The sequence below is a fragment of the Enhydra lutris genome, unplaced genomic scaffold (assembly GCF_002288905.1).
Source record: "Enhydra lutris kenyoni isolate GAN:26980312 unplaced genomic scaffold, ASM228890v2 scaffoldscaffold19, whole genome shotgun sequence".
Taxonomy (NCBI): Eukaryota; Metazoa; Chordata; class Mammalia; order Carnivora; family Mustelidae; genus Enhydra; species Enhydra lutris.
The window spans coordinates 3,302,306-3,322,790 of record NW_019154103.1 but is presented as its reverse complement, the minus strand read 5'-3'; the positions used below and the strand labels follow the sequence as shown (position 1 = coordinate 3,322,790).

The 20,485-nt window shown below is 45.1% G+C and overlaps 1 protein-coding gene across 1 annotated transcript; it reads right to left on the bottom strand.

The window, feature by feature from the left end:
• Positions 1 to 4,181: 4,181 nt before the first annotated feature.
• LOC111148419 (F2R like trypsin receptor 1) lies at positions 4,182 to 15,509 on the bottom strand. Its single transcript, XM_022504945.1, has 2 exons — positions 15,428 to 15,509; positions 4,182 to 6,342 (listed from the first exon to the last, which is right to left on the bottom strand). Exons 1-2 carry the CDS (start codon positions 15,507 to 15,509, stop codon positions 5,231 to 5,233), a joined length of 1,194 nt encoding a protein of 397 aa, XP_022360653.1. The 3' UTR covers positions 4,182 to 5,230.
• Between the last annotated feature and the right edge of the window lie 4,976 nt (positions 15,510 to 20,485).

Below are 20,485 nucleotides of genomic sequence, written 5' to 3'. Positions count from 1 at the left end.
CCCCCTTGACCACGAAATTCTATTTAAAAAAAAAAGTTATATTTCTCGTAACACAGTATATCCAAAGACACTCCACCCTCAACAGTTCCCTCTCCTGAATCATACTCATTAGCATATTCTAAAGATAACAGAATCACTCAGTGGTTGTCCTGTCCCATAATCCTCTGCTCCCTTTCGTAATTCAACTTGCTGAACAGGGTCATGTCATTATCATGTCCACTTCCTTACTTCTCATTCTTTCTTGAACACACCCACCGTGGACTCCTATGCTCACCATGTGACTGAGCCTTGTGATCCTGTCAAGGTCATCAGTGTTCTCCATGAAGAGCACTGGCTCACTTCTCTGTTCGTGTTTTACTCTACATAGTTGACCACTCTCTCCTGCACATCCTTGGCTTCCCTTCTTTGGCTTTTCTCTCTGCCCCAGTGGCCAGTCCTTTTCAATCTTTTTAAAAGACTCTTTTCTGCTCAAAAGGTAAGTGCCAGGATACCTGCCTGGCTCAGTCAGTAGAGCGTGAGACTCCTGATCTTAAGATTGTGAATTCAAGCCCCAGGTTGGGTGTAGAGATTACTTAAAAATAAAATCTTTTTTTAAAAGGTGCAGCGGGTGCCTGTGTGGCTCAGTCATTAAGTGTCTGCTTCTTCTGCTCAGGTCATGATCCCAGGGTCCTGGGACTGAGCCCCGTCCCTGGCTGTCTGCTCACCAGGAAGCCTGCCTATCCCTCTCCCACTCCCCCTGCTGCTAGGTGCTGATGGCTTGCCTGGAGCTCCCCATGGAGGCTGCAGGCTCGGGCAATGGTTTCTGCAGGAGGGGATGGCCCTTAACTCCAGTTGAGCCTACTCACTCGCCAATAGACAGAGCTGGGAAATACTCCACCAAATGACTGACTCATGGAGGCAAGAGCAGCCTACACCCGAGCCAGCTCAGACTCTCCTTAATAAAGACAAGGTGTGGAGAACCCCCGTCTCTGTGAGGTTCCTAGGCTTTAAAAAAATGTGGGACTCATCTGTCAGAGGTTTTTATTTCTTTCTTCTTTAGAACTGGGGGTGGATGACACATGCCTCTGACTAGTGGAATCAAAAACTTCTCTCGTAAAGACAACATCTAAACTCTGCAGCACAGAAAGACGACTTTGATCAGTAAGACTGGGGGAAGCAGTGACAAAATTTACCTTTGATTCTGTTAACATAGTCCAATCCTCCCAAGGGCCTCCAGTGAGTTCAAGTTCCAGGAAGAAAGTTATAATCACTGAACTAGGCATACTGATGAGATTACAGCCCCAGGATTTATGATATCCTGGTGATCAGGAAATCAGTTAGTCTGAAACTGCTGCTATGAACGACAAAAGTGACACCCAGGAAGTATCCATAAAACAACTCCAAACCAGGCAGTTAAGCATTCTTGCCTGCACAAATCCACATTCACTTTAAGACCACCCTCTTAGGGGTGCCTGGGTGGCTCAGGGGTTAAGTTACTGCCTTTGGCTCAGGTCATGATCTCAAGGTCCTGGTGATCTCAGGGTCCTGGTTCAGGCTCTCTGCTCAGCGGGGAGACTGCTTCCCCCACTCTCTCTCCCTGTCTCTCTACTTGTGATCTCTGTCAAATAATAAATGAAATCTTTAAAAAAAAAAAAAGAAAGAAAAGAAGATGGCCCTTTTAATTTGAATGGAGCCAGTGGAGTGCATAAGATTTAAATTTGTAGATGATTTAAAAATGTGGACCCCACTGCCTGGATGGGCCAGTCAGTTAAACATCTAACTTGTGGTTTCGTCTCACGGGCAGTAGGACTGAGTGTCCCTGCTCAGTGAGGAGTCTGCTTGAGATTGCTTTCTCCCTCACCCCCACTCCGTGCCTCCCCCTGCCTGCTGGCATGCACAGCAACCTCTCTCTTAAATACATAAATAAATCTTTAAAAAAAAAAAAAAGAAGTTTGATGAAAAATGAACCAACATCGACAACAACCCTCTTCCTTAGGAAACTAATAATAATCACCCATACATGGAATACTACCTGGTCATTAAAAGTAATGAAAAAGGGGACGCCTGGGTGGCTCAGTTGTTTGGGCAGCTGCCTTTGGCTCAGGTCATGATCCCAGCGTCCTGGGATTGAGTCTCACATCGGGCTCCTTGTTCTGTGGGGAGCCTGCTTCTCCCTCTGCCTGCCACTCTGTCTGCCTGTGCTCGCTCGCTCGCTCTCTCTCTTTCTGACAAATAAATAAATAAAATCTTTAAAAAAAAAGAAGTAATGAAAAAGGGTAGGTGGCTCAGTTGGTTAAGCATCTGACTCTTTATTTCAGCTCTGGTCATGATCTCAGGGGCATGGGATTGAGCCCCGTGTGGGGCTCTGCACTCAGTCTGCGAGTCTGCTTAAGGTTCTCTCCCTCTTCTTCTGCCCTTCCCCCAACTTGTGCTTGCTCTCTAAATAAATAAATAAATAAATCTTTAAAAAATATATTTTTAAAAAATTAGGAAGATCCACATTAATGGATTTATAAGTTAACATGTGTGCACACGTTATATATTCATGTATTTAAGATATTTATTTATTTTTTTTTTAAGATTTTATTTAATTTTTTGACAGAGATCGCAAGTAGGCAGAGGCAGGCAGAGAAAGAGAGAGGGAAGCAGGCTCTCCGCTGAGCAGAGAGCCCGATGCGGGACTTGATCACAGGACCCTGAGATCATGACCTGAGCCGAAGGCAGTGGCTTAACCCACTGAGCCACCCAGGCGCCCCTTTATTTATTTTTAAGATTTTATTTATTTATTTGAGAGAGACAGTGAGAGAGAGCATGAGCGAGGAGAAGGTCAGAGAGAGAAGCAGACTCCCCGTGGAGCTGGGAGCCCGATGTGGGACTCTATCCTGGGACTCCGGGATCATGACCTGAGCCGAAGGCAGTTGTCCAACCAACCAACTGAGCCACCCAGGCATCCCTAAGATATTTAATATATAATATTTAAGATATATATTTAAGATATTTAATATAGAATATAGATATTTTAGAAATAAGTTACTATAAAAATTTGTTTTCTTTGGGAGATGAGAATGGGCATAGCTAGGAAAGAAAATTTTCATATCATATGTTCTTGTTCAGTTTAATATACCAGCATGTATGATAAAAATGAGTAATAAAGAAATGCAAATACCAAAGTAAGTTTTTCCACTGGATCAGTCCATACACTACCTGCAGGGCCCCTGTGAGCCATCTGCTTCTGCTTCCTTTTCTTCTGTGTCCACCACCTTTTTGCTTTCTTACCTGTAAAATGAAGACAACCCAAGCCTGCTATGAGACGCCAAGCAGAGCGTGCAGGGAAGGCAAGCGTATAAACAGGCACTGAAAGGGGAAAGGGGGTGGAGCAGAAATGACATCTCATCAGCAGTCAGAGAGTAACAGTCACAGTGCTCCATGATATTTACGAGTGCATACATGTGCCGAACACTTAATCCTTGTACCTCTATAAGGAAAACACCATTATCCTCATTTTACAACTGAGAAACTAAGGCACAGGGAAGGATCTTCCCTTAGCTCATGAAACAAACTATGAGGGGGTCAGACGTCAGCTCTGTTTCTCCATGAGGCTATGCTGCTTCCATACAAATTAGGACGTAAGATTCTGTTTCTAGTCAGATTAGCAAAATTGTAAAAGACTGACAGACTAAATATGGATGAGCATTTCAGGAAACAGGTGCAAATGTACTATTTTGATTGAAATATAAATTACTGAAGGCAATTTGGCAAGAGTTACCAAAATTTAAAATGGTAATCGGACTTCTGACCTGGTCATTCCACTTCTAGGAACTTATCCTACAGAAATACTCACAAACATGTCTACACAGATGTCCAGTGCAGCACCGTTTTAATAACAACAATAACAATAAAAACAAAAAGAGAGAGACTTCAGGAGACATTGCTAGGGGAATGGCTAAATACATCTTAATATATCCCCAAATTAGAGTCTGTATCCATGAAAAATGGAGGTCAGTGAACAGACAGTGAATGGAAGAAATTCTAAAACGTTATGTGAAAACAACTGTCATCAAGCAATATGTACTCTATTGGCGCTATTTACCTAGGAAAATATGGCGTAAGCATCACATTGCTTTTTATAGGAGTGATGCTGGGGCTTCCCTTTTCCCACACTCTCCTTTAAAAAACCCACAAAACACACAACTCAAAAATAAGTTGTAAAAAAGGGTCATGTGTTATTTATAAATCAATCATTACAATGAGATTATTTCCAAAAATTCACAAATACAAGTTATATAAATTCAGTTTGGAATACGTACCCCCTAAATATATTACAAATCACATCTCTTTTGCATTCTTTTCCAAACAGATGTGGCTCAAATATAGTGAAGGCATTACAATTTCGTATTTGTAGCAAGTGAAAAAAAAAACTGACAATAAATAATTCAACTATAATTCTAGAAAACACTAAGTGGTAAAATCCCCTCTTACTCTGAAACCATCTATATCTCAGAACACCTGAAGATTGAGTCGATATAAAGTTACACGAACTTTGTGTTTCCACATTTAAAATCTTCAATGTATTCTCACAGAAGAGACACACAGCAGTTTGCTTCTCCCTTGGGACCCAGACCGGCGGTTCTCAAACCTGGGTGAGCCCGAGTGTGCGTGGCAGAATCCTGTTAAAATGCAGTTACCTCAGACCCTGAGCCCTCTCATTCCTGAGTCTGATGAACCCGCATTTTTAAACAAGATCCACAGGAGGTGTAGAACCCCAGTGAATGCACTAAGTCTACAGTCCAATCCTAACCGCTGCCCCTGGTTGGAATGGAAGCGACCCTGAATCGCGTAGCTTCTTCACCTCCTCACTTTCCTCATCTGTACAGTCAGTCCCTTGATCTGCTCATCTCAGAGGACACGGAAGCTGCCACATGGCTTTAACGTTCTCCTACGAACTGTGCCTTCACGTCAGCACTGGTAAGAACTAGTGGCCCTGAGCTTCTGTTTTCTCACTGCCTTCTGAGAAGTCTGCTTCTGTTAGTTCCATTTCCGGAAGTACCTGAAGAGAGGAATTCTGAAACTGCCATCTTGGTTGATTTGGGAGACTTCCCTCATGCTAACAGGGAAGCTTCTAGCCATCCTCAGAGGTGCTCCATATATATGGTGTGTGGTGAGATCCACTGGGTCAGAGAACAACAGAAACACACTGGTACATTAAGCAGGCTCCAAATCCCCCCGTGGTTTTACAGAGATGCTGAATAACTCAGTAAGAGGTCTTAACACTGGTTGAACTCGAAGAGTAAGAGCTGGACTTCCTGGAGAACTTCTGTGACGTGAGGGATATCTGCATCTGCTGCACAGTACGGACACTTCGACAGAGGAGTGCATTCTTCACGTGATCCCTGAAGTCTTGGGAAACAAAGTAATAGACGAAGGGGTCAATGCAGCTGTTGAGCGTGGAAAGACAGAGAGCTAAAATGTACACGGCGTAGACGTGGCTCTGGCTCCTGGTTTTAATCAGGAAATAATGGGCCACAAGCAGAAGGTTACTAGGAGTGAAGCAGATCAGGTAGGTGGCCAGGACGGTGACAATGAGTTTGATGGCTCTCTGCCTCTTCTTTTCCGAGTTTTCATCCATCGCAGAAGACCGGAGTGTTCGGATCATCAGCACATAGGCAGAGGCTGTGAGGAAGGCTGGGAACAGAAAGACTCCGATGGCCAGAGAGAGGAAATAATTGAACATGTCCCCTACCAACACCTCCTCAGGCAACACATCATGGCAGGTTGTGATGTTAAGGGCTGGAATGTACACAGTCTGCCTCACGACATACAAGGGGATGGTGACCAGCAGAATCAGAAGCCATATTCCCAGCGAGAGCCCAAAGGCAATGTTTGCCTTCTTCCTGGGGTGCACCAAGGGATTCACAATGACCCAATACCTCTGCACACTGAGGCAGGTCATGAAGAGAATGGAACAGTACATGTTGCCATAGAAAAAGCCAATGAGTACTTTGCAAAGAGCTTCCCCGTAAATCCAGTTGTTGCCATGTATGTGATATGCAATCTTCAAAGGGAACCAGATCACAGAGAGGAGGTCTGCCAAGGCTAGATTGGCCATGTAAACCACAGCAGGGTGCTTCTTCCTCGTTCGGAAAAGAAAGACCCACAGAGCCATGCCATTACTTGGCAAACCAATCGCAAATACAATTGTGTAGACAACTGGAAGAAAGACGGTGGTCAGTTTTCCAGTGAGGACGGAGGCAGCAAACTCATCCACAGAAAAGCCTGGTTCCACGTTAACTCCTTTCCCAGTGATCTGAGAGGAGCTCTCAATTTTACCAATGAGACTTCTTCCTTTGGAGGTTCTATTGGTTCCTATACAAAAAAGGCAAGGCAGACAAGGGTCACTACAGGGATTACTCTTTCAGCAGTAATGGTTTAAATAGAAGTACTTCAGGGGCTCCTGAGTGGCTCAGTTGGTTAGGTGTCTGCCTCTCGGTTTCCACTGAGGTCATGATCTCAGGGTCATGAGACTGAGCCCTACCTCGCTCTGTGCTCAGTGTGAAGTCTGCTGGAGATTCTCTCCCTCTCCTCCTCTTCTCACCCTCAACCGCTTGCATGTGCTCTCCCTCACTCAAGTAAGTAAATAAAATCTTTAAATAAAAGTACTTTAGACAAAGACAGCAGTATACAAAAGGCTTACAAGTGCTTTCTTCAGGTGATGGGATTATTGGGTTTTGTTTCTTTGTTTTTACAATTTTTTTTTTATTGGAAGGTTGTAGGATACATGTGAAATAGAACATTGATTTCCAGGACTCAAAAGAAGCTGAGTATTTCAATTTATTTTTTACAAACCATCCACAGTTATTAGCTCCTAACTGTTGTTACAATGGCCATCTCTCTCCGGCTGTGAGACAGGATCCAGCCTGGCCAGTCGTTCCCTCTCCCAAAGTCTGACACAGGGAGATTTCCAGGAGCACAAGGGACATTCCCTCTCTACCCACAAGGACAGTGCAAGCCATGGGCAGGGATTCCCCTGCTTCTGTGTGGGCCTCCTGGTAACCTTCCTATGGAGGCCAGCTGGCAGGCAAGTCTTCTGACCTCAGGGTCACTGAACATGTCAGTGCACTATTTGTGTTAGACAAATCTCCGACTTTCAATCAAGTACCAACAATTTATGCTGTCATTTCCGTATCTGCATTAAACTTTAGAAACCACACACAAATGGCATACCCAGCCTACATCCTGCCTAACCAAGTGTTCATGGAGGGAGGGCGCATGAGTGGCTCAGTCAGTTAAGCGTCTGCCTTTGGTTCAGGTCATGACCCAAGGGTCCTGGAACCGAGCCCCACACTGGGCTCCCTGCTCAGAGAGGAGTCTGCTTCTCCCTTTCCCTCTCCCCCTCCTTGTGCTCTGTCTCTCCTCTCTCTCTCTAATAAAGAGGACCGGAAGGAAGGGAGAGAGGGAGGGAAAAAAGGATCTTTGGGGGGCAACTGGTGGCTCAGTCAGCTGAGCATCTAACTCCTGATTTCTGCTCAGGTCATGATCATAGGGTCCTGAGGTCAGTCCCACATCAGGCTCTGTGCTCAGTGGGGAGTCTGCCTGAGATTCTCTTTCCCTCTCCCTCCACTTCTCCCCTCCTGCTTGTGTACTCCTGTGTGCTCTCTCTCAAATAAATAAATAAATAAATAAATAAATAAATAAAATTCTTCTCTTTAAAAAAAAAAAGGATATTCATAGACATAATTAAGGATCTTGAGACAAGAACACCATTCTGGATTATCTAGGTGGGCCCCGAATCTAATGACAAGTGTCTTTGTAAGAGAAAGGCAGGGGGAAACTTGAGAAAAACAGAAGACAAGACCAAAAGGAGAAAACCGTATGAAAATGGAGGCAGAGGGGCGCCTGGGTGGCTCAGTGGGTTAAAGCCTCTGCCTTCAGATCAGGTCATGATCTCAGGGTCCTGGGATCTAGCCCTGTATCCGGCTCTCTGCTCAGCAGGGAGCCTGCTTCCCCTCTCTCTCTCTGCCTGTCTCTCTGCCTACTTGTGATCTCTCTCTGTCAAATAAATAAAATCTTAAAAAAAAAATATTGGGGTGCCTGGGTGACTCAGTTGTTAAGCATCTGCCTTCAGATCAGGTTATGATCCCAGGATCCCGGGATCGAACCCCATGTTGGGCTCCCTGCTCAGCGGGAAGCCTGCTTCTCCCTCGCCCTCTCCCCCTGCTTGTGCTCCCTCTCTTGCTGAGTCTCTCTCTGTCAAATAAATAAATAGTATCTTTAAAAAATAAATATAAATAAATAAAATAAAATATTGCTACATATTACAGTATTCCTCTGATACTTGATTAAAACCCACAGTAAAAAAAACACCCAGGGACACATGGGTGGCTCAGTCGGTTAAGCGGCTGCCTTCGGCTCGGGTCATGGTCCTGGGTTCCTGGGATTGAGCCCCACATCAGGCTCCCTGCTTGGCAGGGAGCCTGCTTACCCCCTCCCTCTGCCCCTGCTTGTGTTCTCTCTCTGTCTCTGTCAAATAAACAAATCTTTAAAAATTAAAAAAATAATTAAAAATTTTAGAAAAGGGGGAAACAACCCAAAAGTTCATCAATGGATGAATGGATAAACAAAACGTGGTATATGCATACAATGGAATATTAGTTGGCAATAAAAGAAGTAATGATACATGCTACAACCCGAGTGTGGAGTGCATGGATTCACTATAATCTACTTTCAGATGTTTAAAACTCTCCATAGTATCAAGCACATAAGGTCAGGAGCTTGATGTAAAGAGATCAAATTTTGTTTTAAGTAAGAATACTAAAATAAAGAGAGGGGAAAAAGAGCAAGAAACGCTTTAAAAAAAAGAGGAAAGAAAAGGAAGGAGGGATTGAGAGCAATTTCCTGAGAATATTCTAAAATACGTCCTTGAATTGTCTCAATCAAAAACAGCATACTTGTTAACTGTATGCACTGTACTGGTCACAGAGCACAAAAATAGCATGCTGTTTAACACTAGTGAACATCAAGATGCTACTCAAAGATCCTTAGAGGCCTTTCAGCATAGTGCACAGATGTTTACCCCATGCAATGCTCTGTACCAGTCACCAAGACTCACAGAACTTGTCTAGAACTGATACTATCCCAGCTCCCAACTATCTATCTACCTACCCATAACCTCCCACCTGTAAACAGGGTAAAATCATTTTTTTTAGATATTATTTATTTGAGATAGAGGGAACCCGTGCATGAGTGAACAAGGGGAGGGAGATGGAAAGGGAGAGAGAGATGGAAAGGGAGAGAATCCTGAACAGACTATGCACTATGCGATGGGGGTCTCAATCCCACGACCCTCAAATCATGACCTGAGCCAAAACCAAGGGTCAGATGCTCAACAGACTGAGCCACCCAGGAGCACCCCCCCCACCCCTTGGTAAAATCATTTCTATTTCATAGTGGGGAAAAAATTAAATGCACATATGAATTCTGAACACATATGAAGGACTGGGTATAAAAGCAGCTCCATTTATGGGCTGTAATCAATAGCATTTGCCCAAGTATGCAAGAATACCTACCTGCCAATACTCAAGGCAGCATCCCCCACCCCCACTGCAACAGGAAATAAACAATGTTCATCAACCTCTATTCCTAACTTACCAAATCCCCAGATGGTCCCTAACATTAATAGCTGATGCTCTACCTATCTTTGAAATGCAAAAATAACTGCACTTTACTGTCGACAGAAAAAAGCAACTGACAGAACAACATGCTTCCATCTGTGTAACAAAATATACATTTATATGCAACATCTGAAATCTAGAGGGATATCCACCAAAGTATAAAAAGCCATCTCTGTGGAGTAAAGTGGGTGGGTAGGGGAGAACTTTCCTTTTTATCTTCACACGCCTCTACATTTCTTTGTCAAAAGAATGTAAACTGGTACAATCTTTTTGGAGGTCAACGTGGCAAAACAGGAAAATTTAAAGTGTACTTGCCCCAGGACCTATCAACTTAGTTATAGAAATTTGCCCTGCACATATACTAGCTAACGTGCACAGAAATACTGAATGTACAAGAATATGTACTGCACTATTGTTTATCCTAACAAAACAAAAATGTTAGTCTCAACAACCATTAAAAAGAAGACCAGTTTGGGGTGCCTGGCTGGCTCAGTCGGTAAGGCATGCAACTCCTGATCTCTAAGTCACGAGTCTGAGCCCCACAATAATCACAAAGATTACTTAAAATAAATTATAAATTAATTAAAAATTAAATTTAAAAAATTAAAAGGAGATTAGTTCAGTAGCTTATGACATTTATAAAATGAATAATATTCTCCCCTATAAAAGTATGGACAGATTTCCCTACAGTGACCATGAGCAGGTAAGGTTAGAAAAATAACTGTTGCAGGGTATATACAATAAAATCCTTCTATTGTTATAAAATATATATTATTTGTCCATAGAAGTCGGCTGAAACTGGAGAGGAGAGAGAATGGGGGATTTTTCACCTTTTTAAAACAATTCTGGTTTACTTTCAAGAAAAATGTATGAAAAACTTTTAACTTTGAAACTACTACCTGTGGGGCACCTGGGTGGCTCAGTCAGTTGAACATCTGACTTGGCTTCAGCAGAGGTCATGATCTCAAGCTTGTGAGATCCCGCTCTGCACTCATTGCTTAAGATTCTCTCTCCCTCTGCCCTGCCCCCATTCTCTTAAATACGTATATAAATCTTGAAACTACTACTTGCTCTTTGCTATTGGAAGCATTCTTCTGTGGCCCGCCCCTCCCACCAAACCACAAGTACTGAGCAAGTATTTTATTTGTGTTAACTCTCTCTCCCCTTGTATCCTTTTCTCTACTACTCCCTCACCCCAAATCTATTTGCTTTCAACCTCTGGGAACATAGGCTGAAAACGAAAAGCTTCAAATACCAGAGGATCCAGCCCCCCCACCCACCCCAGGTACACATTAGTAAATTTTCATTTTTCTTTCAGGATGAGCTGTTTTCGTCTCAACACTTGCCTAGCTAATAAAACCATAAGAAAGTCAAACACAGACTTGACCAAAACATCATTTATCCAGGTTAATTAGTAACTATGCACAAGGCAAGCAAGAAACCAAACACAAATTTAGAGTCCCATCTTCACATTTATAATAATATTTCTCTCTTACTACAAAACACCAGAAATACCCAATGCATCTATTAACAGAAGACTAATTTAAAAATTATTGTAAATCCTCCTAGAACATACTATAGAATTTTAAAATGTTTTGCTGTGTTGTTGTTTTTTTTTTTTAATTTAGGGGCACCTGGGTGGCTCAATCAGTTAAGCAGTTGCCTTCAGCTGGGGTCATGACTGCGCCATCCGGAGGAGATCAAGCCCCACGCTGGGCTCCCTGCTCAGCTCAGCTGGGAATCTGCTTCTCCTTCTGCCCCTACCCCTACTCGTGCTCTCACTCAATCAAATAAATAAATAAAATATTTTTTAAAAGATAAAGATTTATTTATTGGGGAGAGGGCTCCACGAGTAGGGGGAGGGACAGGACCAAGTCATGGGGCTTGATCCCACGATCCATGAGATCACAACCTGAGCCAACAACACCAAGAGTCCATAGCCTAACAGACTGAGCCCACCCAGGTGCCCCACAAAAAGATTTTCGGGTAAGTACGTATTTTATGCATGGATGTATGATGTCAGCAGTGGTTTACTTTGGGTACTGAAAATGATTTTTTTTTTTAATATTGTTTATTTATTTGACAGAGAGGAAGACAGTGAGAGAGGGAACACAAACAGAGGGAGTAGGAGAGGGAGAAGCCAGCTTCCCGCTGAGCGGGGAGCCTAACATGGGACTTGATCCCAGGACCCTGGATCATGACCTGAGCCAAAGGCAGAAGATTAACGCCTGAGACATCCAGGCACCCTGAAAATGATTTTCTTTAAGAAAGATTTTTATTTATTTATTTGAGAGAGAGCACAGGGAGCCCGATTCAGGGTTTGATCCCAGGACCCTGAGATCATGACCTGAGCCAAAATCAGACCCTTAAGCAACTGAGCCACTCAGGGCTCTGAAAATGATTTTTTTTTTTTTTTTTTTTTTTAAAGTAGGCTCCATACCAAGCATGAAGCCCAAAGCAGGGCTTGAACTCAGTACCCTGAGATCAAGACCTGCGCTGAGATTGAGAGTCAGGCACTTAACGAAATGAGCCACCCAGGTGCCCCTGAGTACTGAATATGATTTAATTAAACTTTTCTTTTTCAAAAAAATTTTTTTGTGGCATGCCTGGGGTGGAGCCTTCTTAGGATTCTCTCTCCCTCCCCCTCTACCCCTCCACACAACTATGCTCATTATTGCTCTGCAGAACGTGTCTAGATCACATACTACTTGTGTAATTCATAATCAGTTACAAAGAGAACAGAACTTTCAGGCTCCAAAAGAAAAACAAATGCATCACAGGGGACTTCCCAGGCTTGTGACATGGCAGAAAGAAATAAGCACCTAGGGGCGCCTGGGTGTCTCAGTCATTAGGCGTCCCCCTTCGGCTCAGGTCATGATCCCAGGGTCCTGGGATCAGAGCCCTGCATCAGGCTCTCTGCTTGATGGGAAGACTGCTTCTCCCTCTCACACTCCCCCTGCTTGTGTTCCCTCTCTGCTGTCTCTCTCTGTCAAATAAATAAATACAATCTTAAAAAAAAAAATAGTAAATGCCTAAAACAAGCTGATGTAAATCCCCAACCGCTACCACCCTACGCAGCCACTCTGGGCAAACCCACTCACTTCATTCCTCTTTTGGTATTTACTGAGCTCCTTTAGATAATGAGACTGTGCTGGACTATGGTGGTAATGATGACACTAGGGTCCCTGGCCTCCCAGAGTTTATTATCCAATGTGGAGACAAATTAAACGTATTTACACAAACAACTGTCAATTACTGTTGGGACAAGAATGCAAATGTGGTCTGATGGAGTGTCTTCCCTACCTCCACCCCAATTTCGTGGCCCCCATCTGTAAAATGAGAAGGGTGTATCTTTGGTGGAGGTAGTCAGTCCACAAAAAAGAAAACTGAGAAGAAAATCAAACCTAGTATCTGCCCTGTAGGAAACTGAGGAGCATGCATAACGGTCAAACTATGAAGGGATGAGCAAAGAAGTATACTAAGGGCAGAAAAACCTTGGGATGCTCTATTTCTCAATCATACTCCATTGAGAAAAGCTCCACCTACCTTAATGTCTGTCACTTTACCAACCCTTTAGGAAAGTTACTATGCAAAAGGAACAAAAGTTTGTGGAGGGAAAAAACAACAACAACAAAAAAAAAACAACCCTCAAGGAGCAATATTAAATAGTTCTGGTTAACAAGTAACTTGGTTTTGTTGTTGTTGTTGTTAAACAAGTTCACTATATTCTCCAGGAACCAGTGCACACCCCCACAACTCAGTCCTCTCAATTTGTAAACAGTAAGTCAAATATTCAGGGCTATCTTCCTCTATGACTATGGTGGTAATGATGACACTAGGGTCCCTGGCCTTCCAGAGTTTATTATCCAATGTGGAGACAAATTAAACGTATTTACACAAACAACTGTCAATTACTGCTGGGACAAGAATGCAAATGTGGTCTGATGGAGTGTCTTCCCTACCTCCACCCCAATTTCGTGGCCCCCATCTGTAAAATGAGAAGGGTGTATCTTTGGTGGAATCAGAAAAGCATTCAGTCATCTACACCTACATATTTTTTTTTTTTAATGTTTTCACATCCTTAGTTTTGCCCCGGAATTTTAAGGGTCCAACTTTAAAGCCAAAGAAATTTTTTTTAAGTTTTTCTTTTTTTTTTTTTTTTTGGACAAAGATCACAAGTAGGCAGAGAGGCAGGCAGAGAGAAGGGGAAGCAGGCTCCCCGCTGAGCGGAGAGCCCCAGGCGGGCCTCGATCCTAGGACCCTGGGATCATGACCTGAGGCGAAGGCTGAGGCTTTAACCCACTGAGCCACCCAGGCGCCCCTAAGGGTCCAACTTTAAAAAGACAGAGGCAAATCGCAAAGTGTTCACCACAGTTTCAATGTTCCTGGTAATAAACAAATGCCTTCACTCTAACGCTGACCAATAAAATGTATACAGTGGTGCAGTTTTCAAGTATATATAACATCCTTTTCTGTAACTGCAGAGGAAGAAGGGTCACATTTTTCGGTCTAATTCATAATTCAAACCGACAGTGATTTGCTCTTTTACAGTGTTTTTACGAAGAAGATAAAAAGTGACCCGCCTTTTACAGCAGGTCTGCAAATTTCGCAGGGAAATGAAAACCTCCCTTTTAAGGCTACTCTGGCAGCTCCAAACAGCCGGCCAGCCGTAGCAACGCAGTAGCGTGATTCCTGCCGAGGAACCCCCAGGCCCGTAGAGGCCTGCTCAGCCGGGGAGACCCCGCCCCCGGGAGGACAGGCTGGAGCACACCCCGCGCAGCACAACTGGGGAAGCCAGCAGCCCCCGCACAAGTCAGCACCGCCCTGCCGCTCTCGTGCCGCTCCGTGTTCCACTCCCGGAGCTGGCAGCCTCGGCCGTACACACCTGAGTGCCAGCCAAAGTATGCTACGTGTGGCACACAAAGGCCCGAAAGCCGGGGCCGTAAGATCACCTAGCCGAATAGAAGGCAAAGTCCAGGAAATCCCATTTGTAAAATCCGCGCGACGCGCAACTTGTCTAAAACTCGAGGCTGAGCGCTCATTGCGCCCAAGACCAGCCGGGTCCAGCCCTTCCAGACCTGGGGCATCCACAGTGCCGGAGGAGCTCTGCGCCCCACCCCCCGGAAAGTTTGGAACTACGTGAGCCCACCCCGAAGACGCGGTTCCAAAAGCCCAAGGGGGGTCGCAAAAAGCGACACAGGGCGCCTGGGTGGCTCAGTGGATTAAGCCTCTGCCTTCGGCTCAGGTCATGATCCCAGAGTCTTAGGATCGAGGCCCGCATGGGGCTCTCTGCTCAGCGGGGAGCCTGCTTCCCCTCTCTCTGCCTGCCTCTTTGCCTACTTGTGATCTCTCTCATTGTCAAATAAATAAAATCTTAAAAAAAAAAAAAAAAAACACGCGACACAGACGTTTCTCAGGCCTCGGGCTCTCACCCATTCCACACCGCTCCGAGCCAACTAACTCCAAAGGGTCCTGAGGGGCCAGCCCCTCAGTATTGGCGGAAATCTCCTTAGTTTACAAAGAAGCCAACCGGGGGCAGGGAGGCTGAGCCCATTCCCTCCTTCTCCCTCCGCGGGCCGCTGCCTCTCCAGGATGTCCTACCTAGCCAGTAAGCCCTCCCGGCGCAGGGATCCCCATCGAAGTCACCTAGAGGTGGATGCGGGAAGTGGTGGCAGCTGCAGCAGGACACCCTTCGAGCACCTGCCCGCTTCCACCACCTGCCAGTGTGCCTTGGACCCCCGCTCCGTAACTACAGGAGCCCTCCCTGACCAATTTCTCACCTTGGATGGTGTGACTGCAGGAGACGGAGGCCGCCAGCAGGATGGCGCCCCCCAGCAGCCAGGCCGTGCTCATGCCTCGCATCCTTCCTGCAGACCCGACGTCGGGCGGGCAGGGCACTCGCCGGCAGTGATTCGAAACTCGGAGTCCCACTCGCCCCTCGGCGAGGAAGCCGCGATCTCACCTGCACCAATCCAAGTCTCTCCTGGCGCCTCCCCGGAGCGGGGTTAAGTTTCAGTGAAACCCGAGCCGCTCTGCGCACCTGCGCGAGGCCACGCCCCCGGGCCGGGACTCACGGCTCTGCCCCGCCTCTCGAACGCCCGGCGCTGGAGTCCGGCTCCTGGCAGTCTGGTCCGGCTGGCGAGCCTCCACCTACGCGCTGCAGGTGCTCCGGCCGCCGGCCAGAGGGTGCGGGAGCCGCCGGCGGGCGGGGCTGGGCGGGTGAAGTAGCTGTATTGGAATGCAAATGACAGAAGCGCTGGGACCTCGAGTTCTCGTGGACCCGGCCCCGCCCAGAACTACCATTACCCTTTAATTACTCTTGTCGACCGAGGGTCTTCCGTGTCTTTCCTTCCCCTTTGTTAAATGGGAAAAAGTCAAGGCCCCAACTCACGGACTTCGTCATTGATTAATTGGTAGAGGCTTCCCAGTGTAGCGAGCAATGGGGGGATAAGGGGTGAGTTTGTTGGATTTTTTTTTTTTTTGTATGCTTTTATTTTGTAGGGGTGACTTTGTTTTTTGTTTTTTTTTTTAAGATTTTATTTATTTATTTGACAGAAGAGAAATCACAAGTAGGCAGAGAGGCAGGCAGAGAGAGAGGAGGAAGCAGGCTCCCCGCCGAGCAGAAAGCCCGATGTGGGGCTTGAACCCAGGACCTGGGATCATGACCTGAGCCGAAGGCAGCGGCTTAACCCACTGAGCCACCCAGGCGCCCTGTAGGGGTGACTTTGTAATCTACAAAGACATGGTGGATGGCTGCGGACACCAGCAAAAGCAGTGGGGAGCAGGAAGGAGTACCGGCCAGGGGTCAAGGATCAGAAATTATGTTTCCGCTCTGCTGTTAACTAACTGTGACCTCTAACAAACCTCTTCACCCCCCTTCTAGGCCCATTTTCACGTCCGGTGAGGTGAAGCAGGCGGGGTGATAGTTGGGACAGCCTCCTGAAGTGCCAAGAGCTAATGATTTGGAACACTAGTTTAATACCGACCGCAAGCCGCGCATTAAGTATGCTTATTATTCCCAATTTACAGATGAGGAAGTGGAGTTCAGAAAGGTTGGATAAATTACCCACAGTTACACAGTTTAGAGGCACATTTGTAAACACACACCATAGTTAATCTCTAATCTATGACCGCCATTTTCTATTAATCACTGCACTCTAAATGCTTCGACCAGGGTCTCCCCCGCACTGGGATCTGGTAGCCCAAAGAAATATGTAAGAAGGTAAAGGGGGTGGGGAGAAAAGGAGCAAGAGTTTGGGGATGGGTGCACAAGGGCCAGCATCATAATGTAATCAAAAAGTAATACTTTTTACTTGCTTTGAAAGGATAAAGTAAATAAATAATAAACTTTAAAGTTCCCCACTAAACTACTGGGTGATGGAGGAGCAGAAAACAGAAACAGTATTGTCCTCAGATGTTTGAAGTATTAGGTCATAGAAGAGGATTAGACAGGTTTTGAGTTTTTCTGAGAGCGGAAATATACGGAAGCCACAGTGGGAGGCTGATTGTGCCTCAGTACAGAAAGATTTCTTTTTTTTTTTTTTTTAAGATTGTATTTATTTATTGACAGAGACAGTGAAAGCGAGAACACAAGCAGTGGGAGAGGGAGAAGCAGGCTCCCCGCTGAGCAGAGAGCCCGTTGTGGGGCTCCATCCCAGAACCCTAGGATCATGACCCAAACTGAAGGCAGACACTTAACAACTGAGCCACCCAGGTGGCCCAAAAGAGATTTCTAGCAAGTCCCCCTGGTCACAGTCCTGAGAGCTGACTGCTGAGACAGAGGGCCACATCACTGCAGGACTTGCAGCAAAGGACCAGGGCATCCGTGTGGCGGGTTGGAGATGGGAGCTCCCTCCCAGGGTGAGGGGCCCGGGCTGGGTGAGTCTAGACAGCCTCTTGAGAGGCTTGAGCCCTGAGAATCCACCATTCTGCTTAGAGGACTAAAGTTTGGTCAATCAGTTAGTTGCTGGTGACTATCGTAAATTTTTGAACAACCATAAACCAAATGGCCACAGACCTGTAAGGACCCTCTGTGACTTCTTACTGATCCCAATGAACAGAACTAATGTGGGCTCCATATAATTCAGGCAGACAAAATTATATAAAATATCATGTTAGCCGTTTGTTCCAACCATATCCCTAATAAGACATTTCTCAAGTTACCTACATGGATGGTTAGCATTCTGCTTTTCCCCTGGTCCTCACAGAGGAACTTGCAAGAGTAGGGAAATAAATGGTTGAAAACCAAGAGGAGCAAATGGCCTTGAACCTGCCATTAGAATGGAATAATTGCTCCCTGAATAACAGAAATGGACTGCCTCTCAATACACATACAGCCAAGAATGGCCAGGGAAGACTGTACAGAATTCATTCATTCATTCTTGCTTTCTTTCTCTTTCTTTCTTCTTTCACCTTCCTTCCTTATTTCCTTCCTTCCTTCCTTCCTTCCTTTTTAAGATCCTCTTTGTGAGGGAGACAGAAGAGACAGAGCAGGGGTGGGGAGGAGCAGAGGGAGGACAAGCCAACGACTTGCTGAACAAAGAACTCCACACAGGACTCGATCTCAGGACCCTGAGATCATGACCTGTATCGAAACCAGGAGTCAGACTCAACTGTCTGAGCCACCCAGGCGCCCCCAGAATTCTTTTCACTGGCTGCCTTTCAGTAGTGCATCTCTAGGAACCTCTCATTTGTTCTACCTCCAGTTTTCTGGGGAATGTGATAAGAGCTTAGCATTGAGATCATATAACTGTGGGGAAATTCTGCTTTCTCCCCTTGCTAACATTTATGTGACTTTAGAGAAATTACTTACCCTCTCTAAGCTTTAGGTTCTTTACCTATAAAATGGAGTCAATATCTTTTTAGTTTAAAGGTGACTGAGGATAAAATAGTGACCATGTTTGATGCCTGGTGAAAGCTCAACAGATAGGCTATTTGTTTCCTTCTTTTCTCTCTGCAGTCTCCTTTACACCCTCAACCCCCAGCCTGTCTCTCAGGAGGCTGCCTTCCAAGGCCACTTGCCTCAGCCTATGCCCTCATGCCCTCCCAGGAAAAGTTGCCTTCTAGAAGCAGTGTAGGGGTCTTTCTTAACCTGTCCAGGGGACACGTCTCATGAAGATCAGTCCTCTCCTAAGAGTCTCTCACTAGGGAAGATACTCAATCCATATAATGTTCCTTCAGTCTTTTCCCAGGCTCCATTTTGCTGTCTATAATCTGGGGATGTCCATAGTACCTTTTTTTAAATATTTTATTTATTTATTTGATAGAGATCACAAGTAGGCAGAGAGGCAGGCAGAGAGGGAGGCGGGGGAGGGGGTGGGGAAGCAGGCTCCCTGCTGAGCAGAGAGCCCGATGTAGGGCTTGATCACAGGACCCTGGGATCATGACCTGAGCCCAAGGCAGAGGCTTTAACCCACTGAGCCACCCAGGCGCCCCCATAGTCCCTTTCTTGTAGGATGGTTGTGAAGATTTAGTTTGCTAAATGCCCATAAATGCTTCTTAGCACAGTTCCTGGTGCAGAATAACTACTCAAAAGAGATTACTATAGAAGACTAGGCTAGGGAGAGAGTCTTCCTCTTTGCAGAGAACAATGCATAAAACTCCAGCTGTTCTGACTTAAATTTTCACTGGTATTTTATGTAAGTATGCCTTGAATCATCAATATTTCAAAGAAAATATTTTATTGAGCACTGATGAGTTATCTCATGAGTGTGTTTTCTCCCAACCGCCTAACTAAATGAACTGTATTACTTAAATCTGCAGCCCCATGTTTTCCAGTGATTTCTTTTTGGATGTTGATGACTTTTTTGCCCTGAAGGGCTTAGGGTACTATGTGGTGCTGTGGAATTGGACAGAGAAGTAAGCACGGCCAATCCAGATAGCCTGGCTTCCAGGGTTTGGGAAATTTGTGCAGTTTCCCACCCTCTACAATTCTAAGGAAAATAAAGTAGGAAATGGGATAGGCCAGACACTGAGGGAGAAGCCATTTCATTCAATCCATTTTACAACCACTTATCAAACTCATCAAACTCTTGCTGGAGAAAAAAGATCTAGTCTTTGTACCTGGTTCCTGGCCAGATAATAAATGGTGGAAAAAGTTACATCCATTCACTCATGCATTGAGCAAACTCCAAACAAGGTTAGCAGTGACGTTCATTTGGTAAATCCTTTGCTCAATGCTGACTTCAAGTTCCTTAATCTAACTGTGAAATTTGACACGACTGAGTTCTTTCTGCTTGAATGCTATATACACTTGGCATCCAGGACCACTCTTGTCTTCATTCTCTTCCTACTCCTGGCAACTCACATCCTGAATTCTACACTCTGGAGTGCCTCTGATTTTGTCCTTGGACTTGTTTTCTTTTCAGTATACACTCATTTCCTTTGGTCATCTAATCCAGTCCTGCGGTTTTAAATACCATCTATACGCAGACAACTCCCAAATCTGCAATTCTAGCCCAGATTTCTCCATTCCAGGCATGTAACACACACCTCCAGCTCAACATTTCCACTTGCACCTGTCTATAGGCGTACCAGGCAAAAATCCAAATCTCAATTCCAGATCTACCCCGCACCTGTTAGAGTTTTCTCATCTCCTTAAACTGCACCTCGGTCCTTCCAGGTGCTCAGCTTAAAATCGTTGGAGTCATCCTTGACTTCTTTCCCATATTCCACATCTGATCTGTCAACAAATCATACCTTGAAAAAATACCCAAAATAGCATGCTGGTTTGAGTTATCATTGTTTTTCTTTTTCTTTTTCTTTTCTTTCTTTTTTTTTTTTTTTTTAGTATATGTGCTGCTGAAGCGAGCACGAGTTACCATTGTTTCTTACTTGGA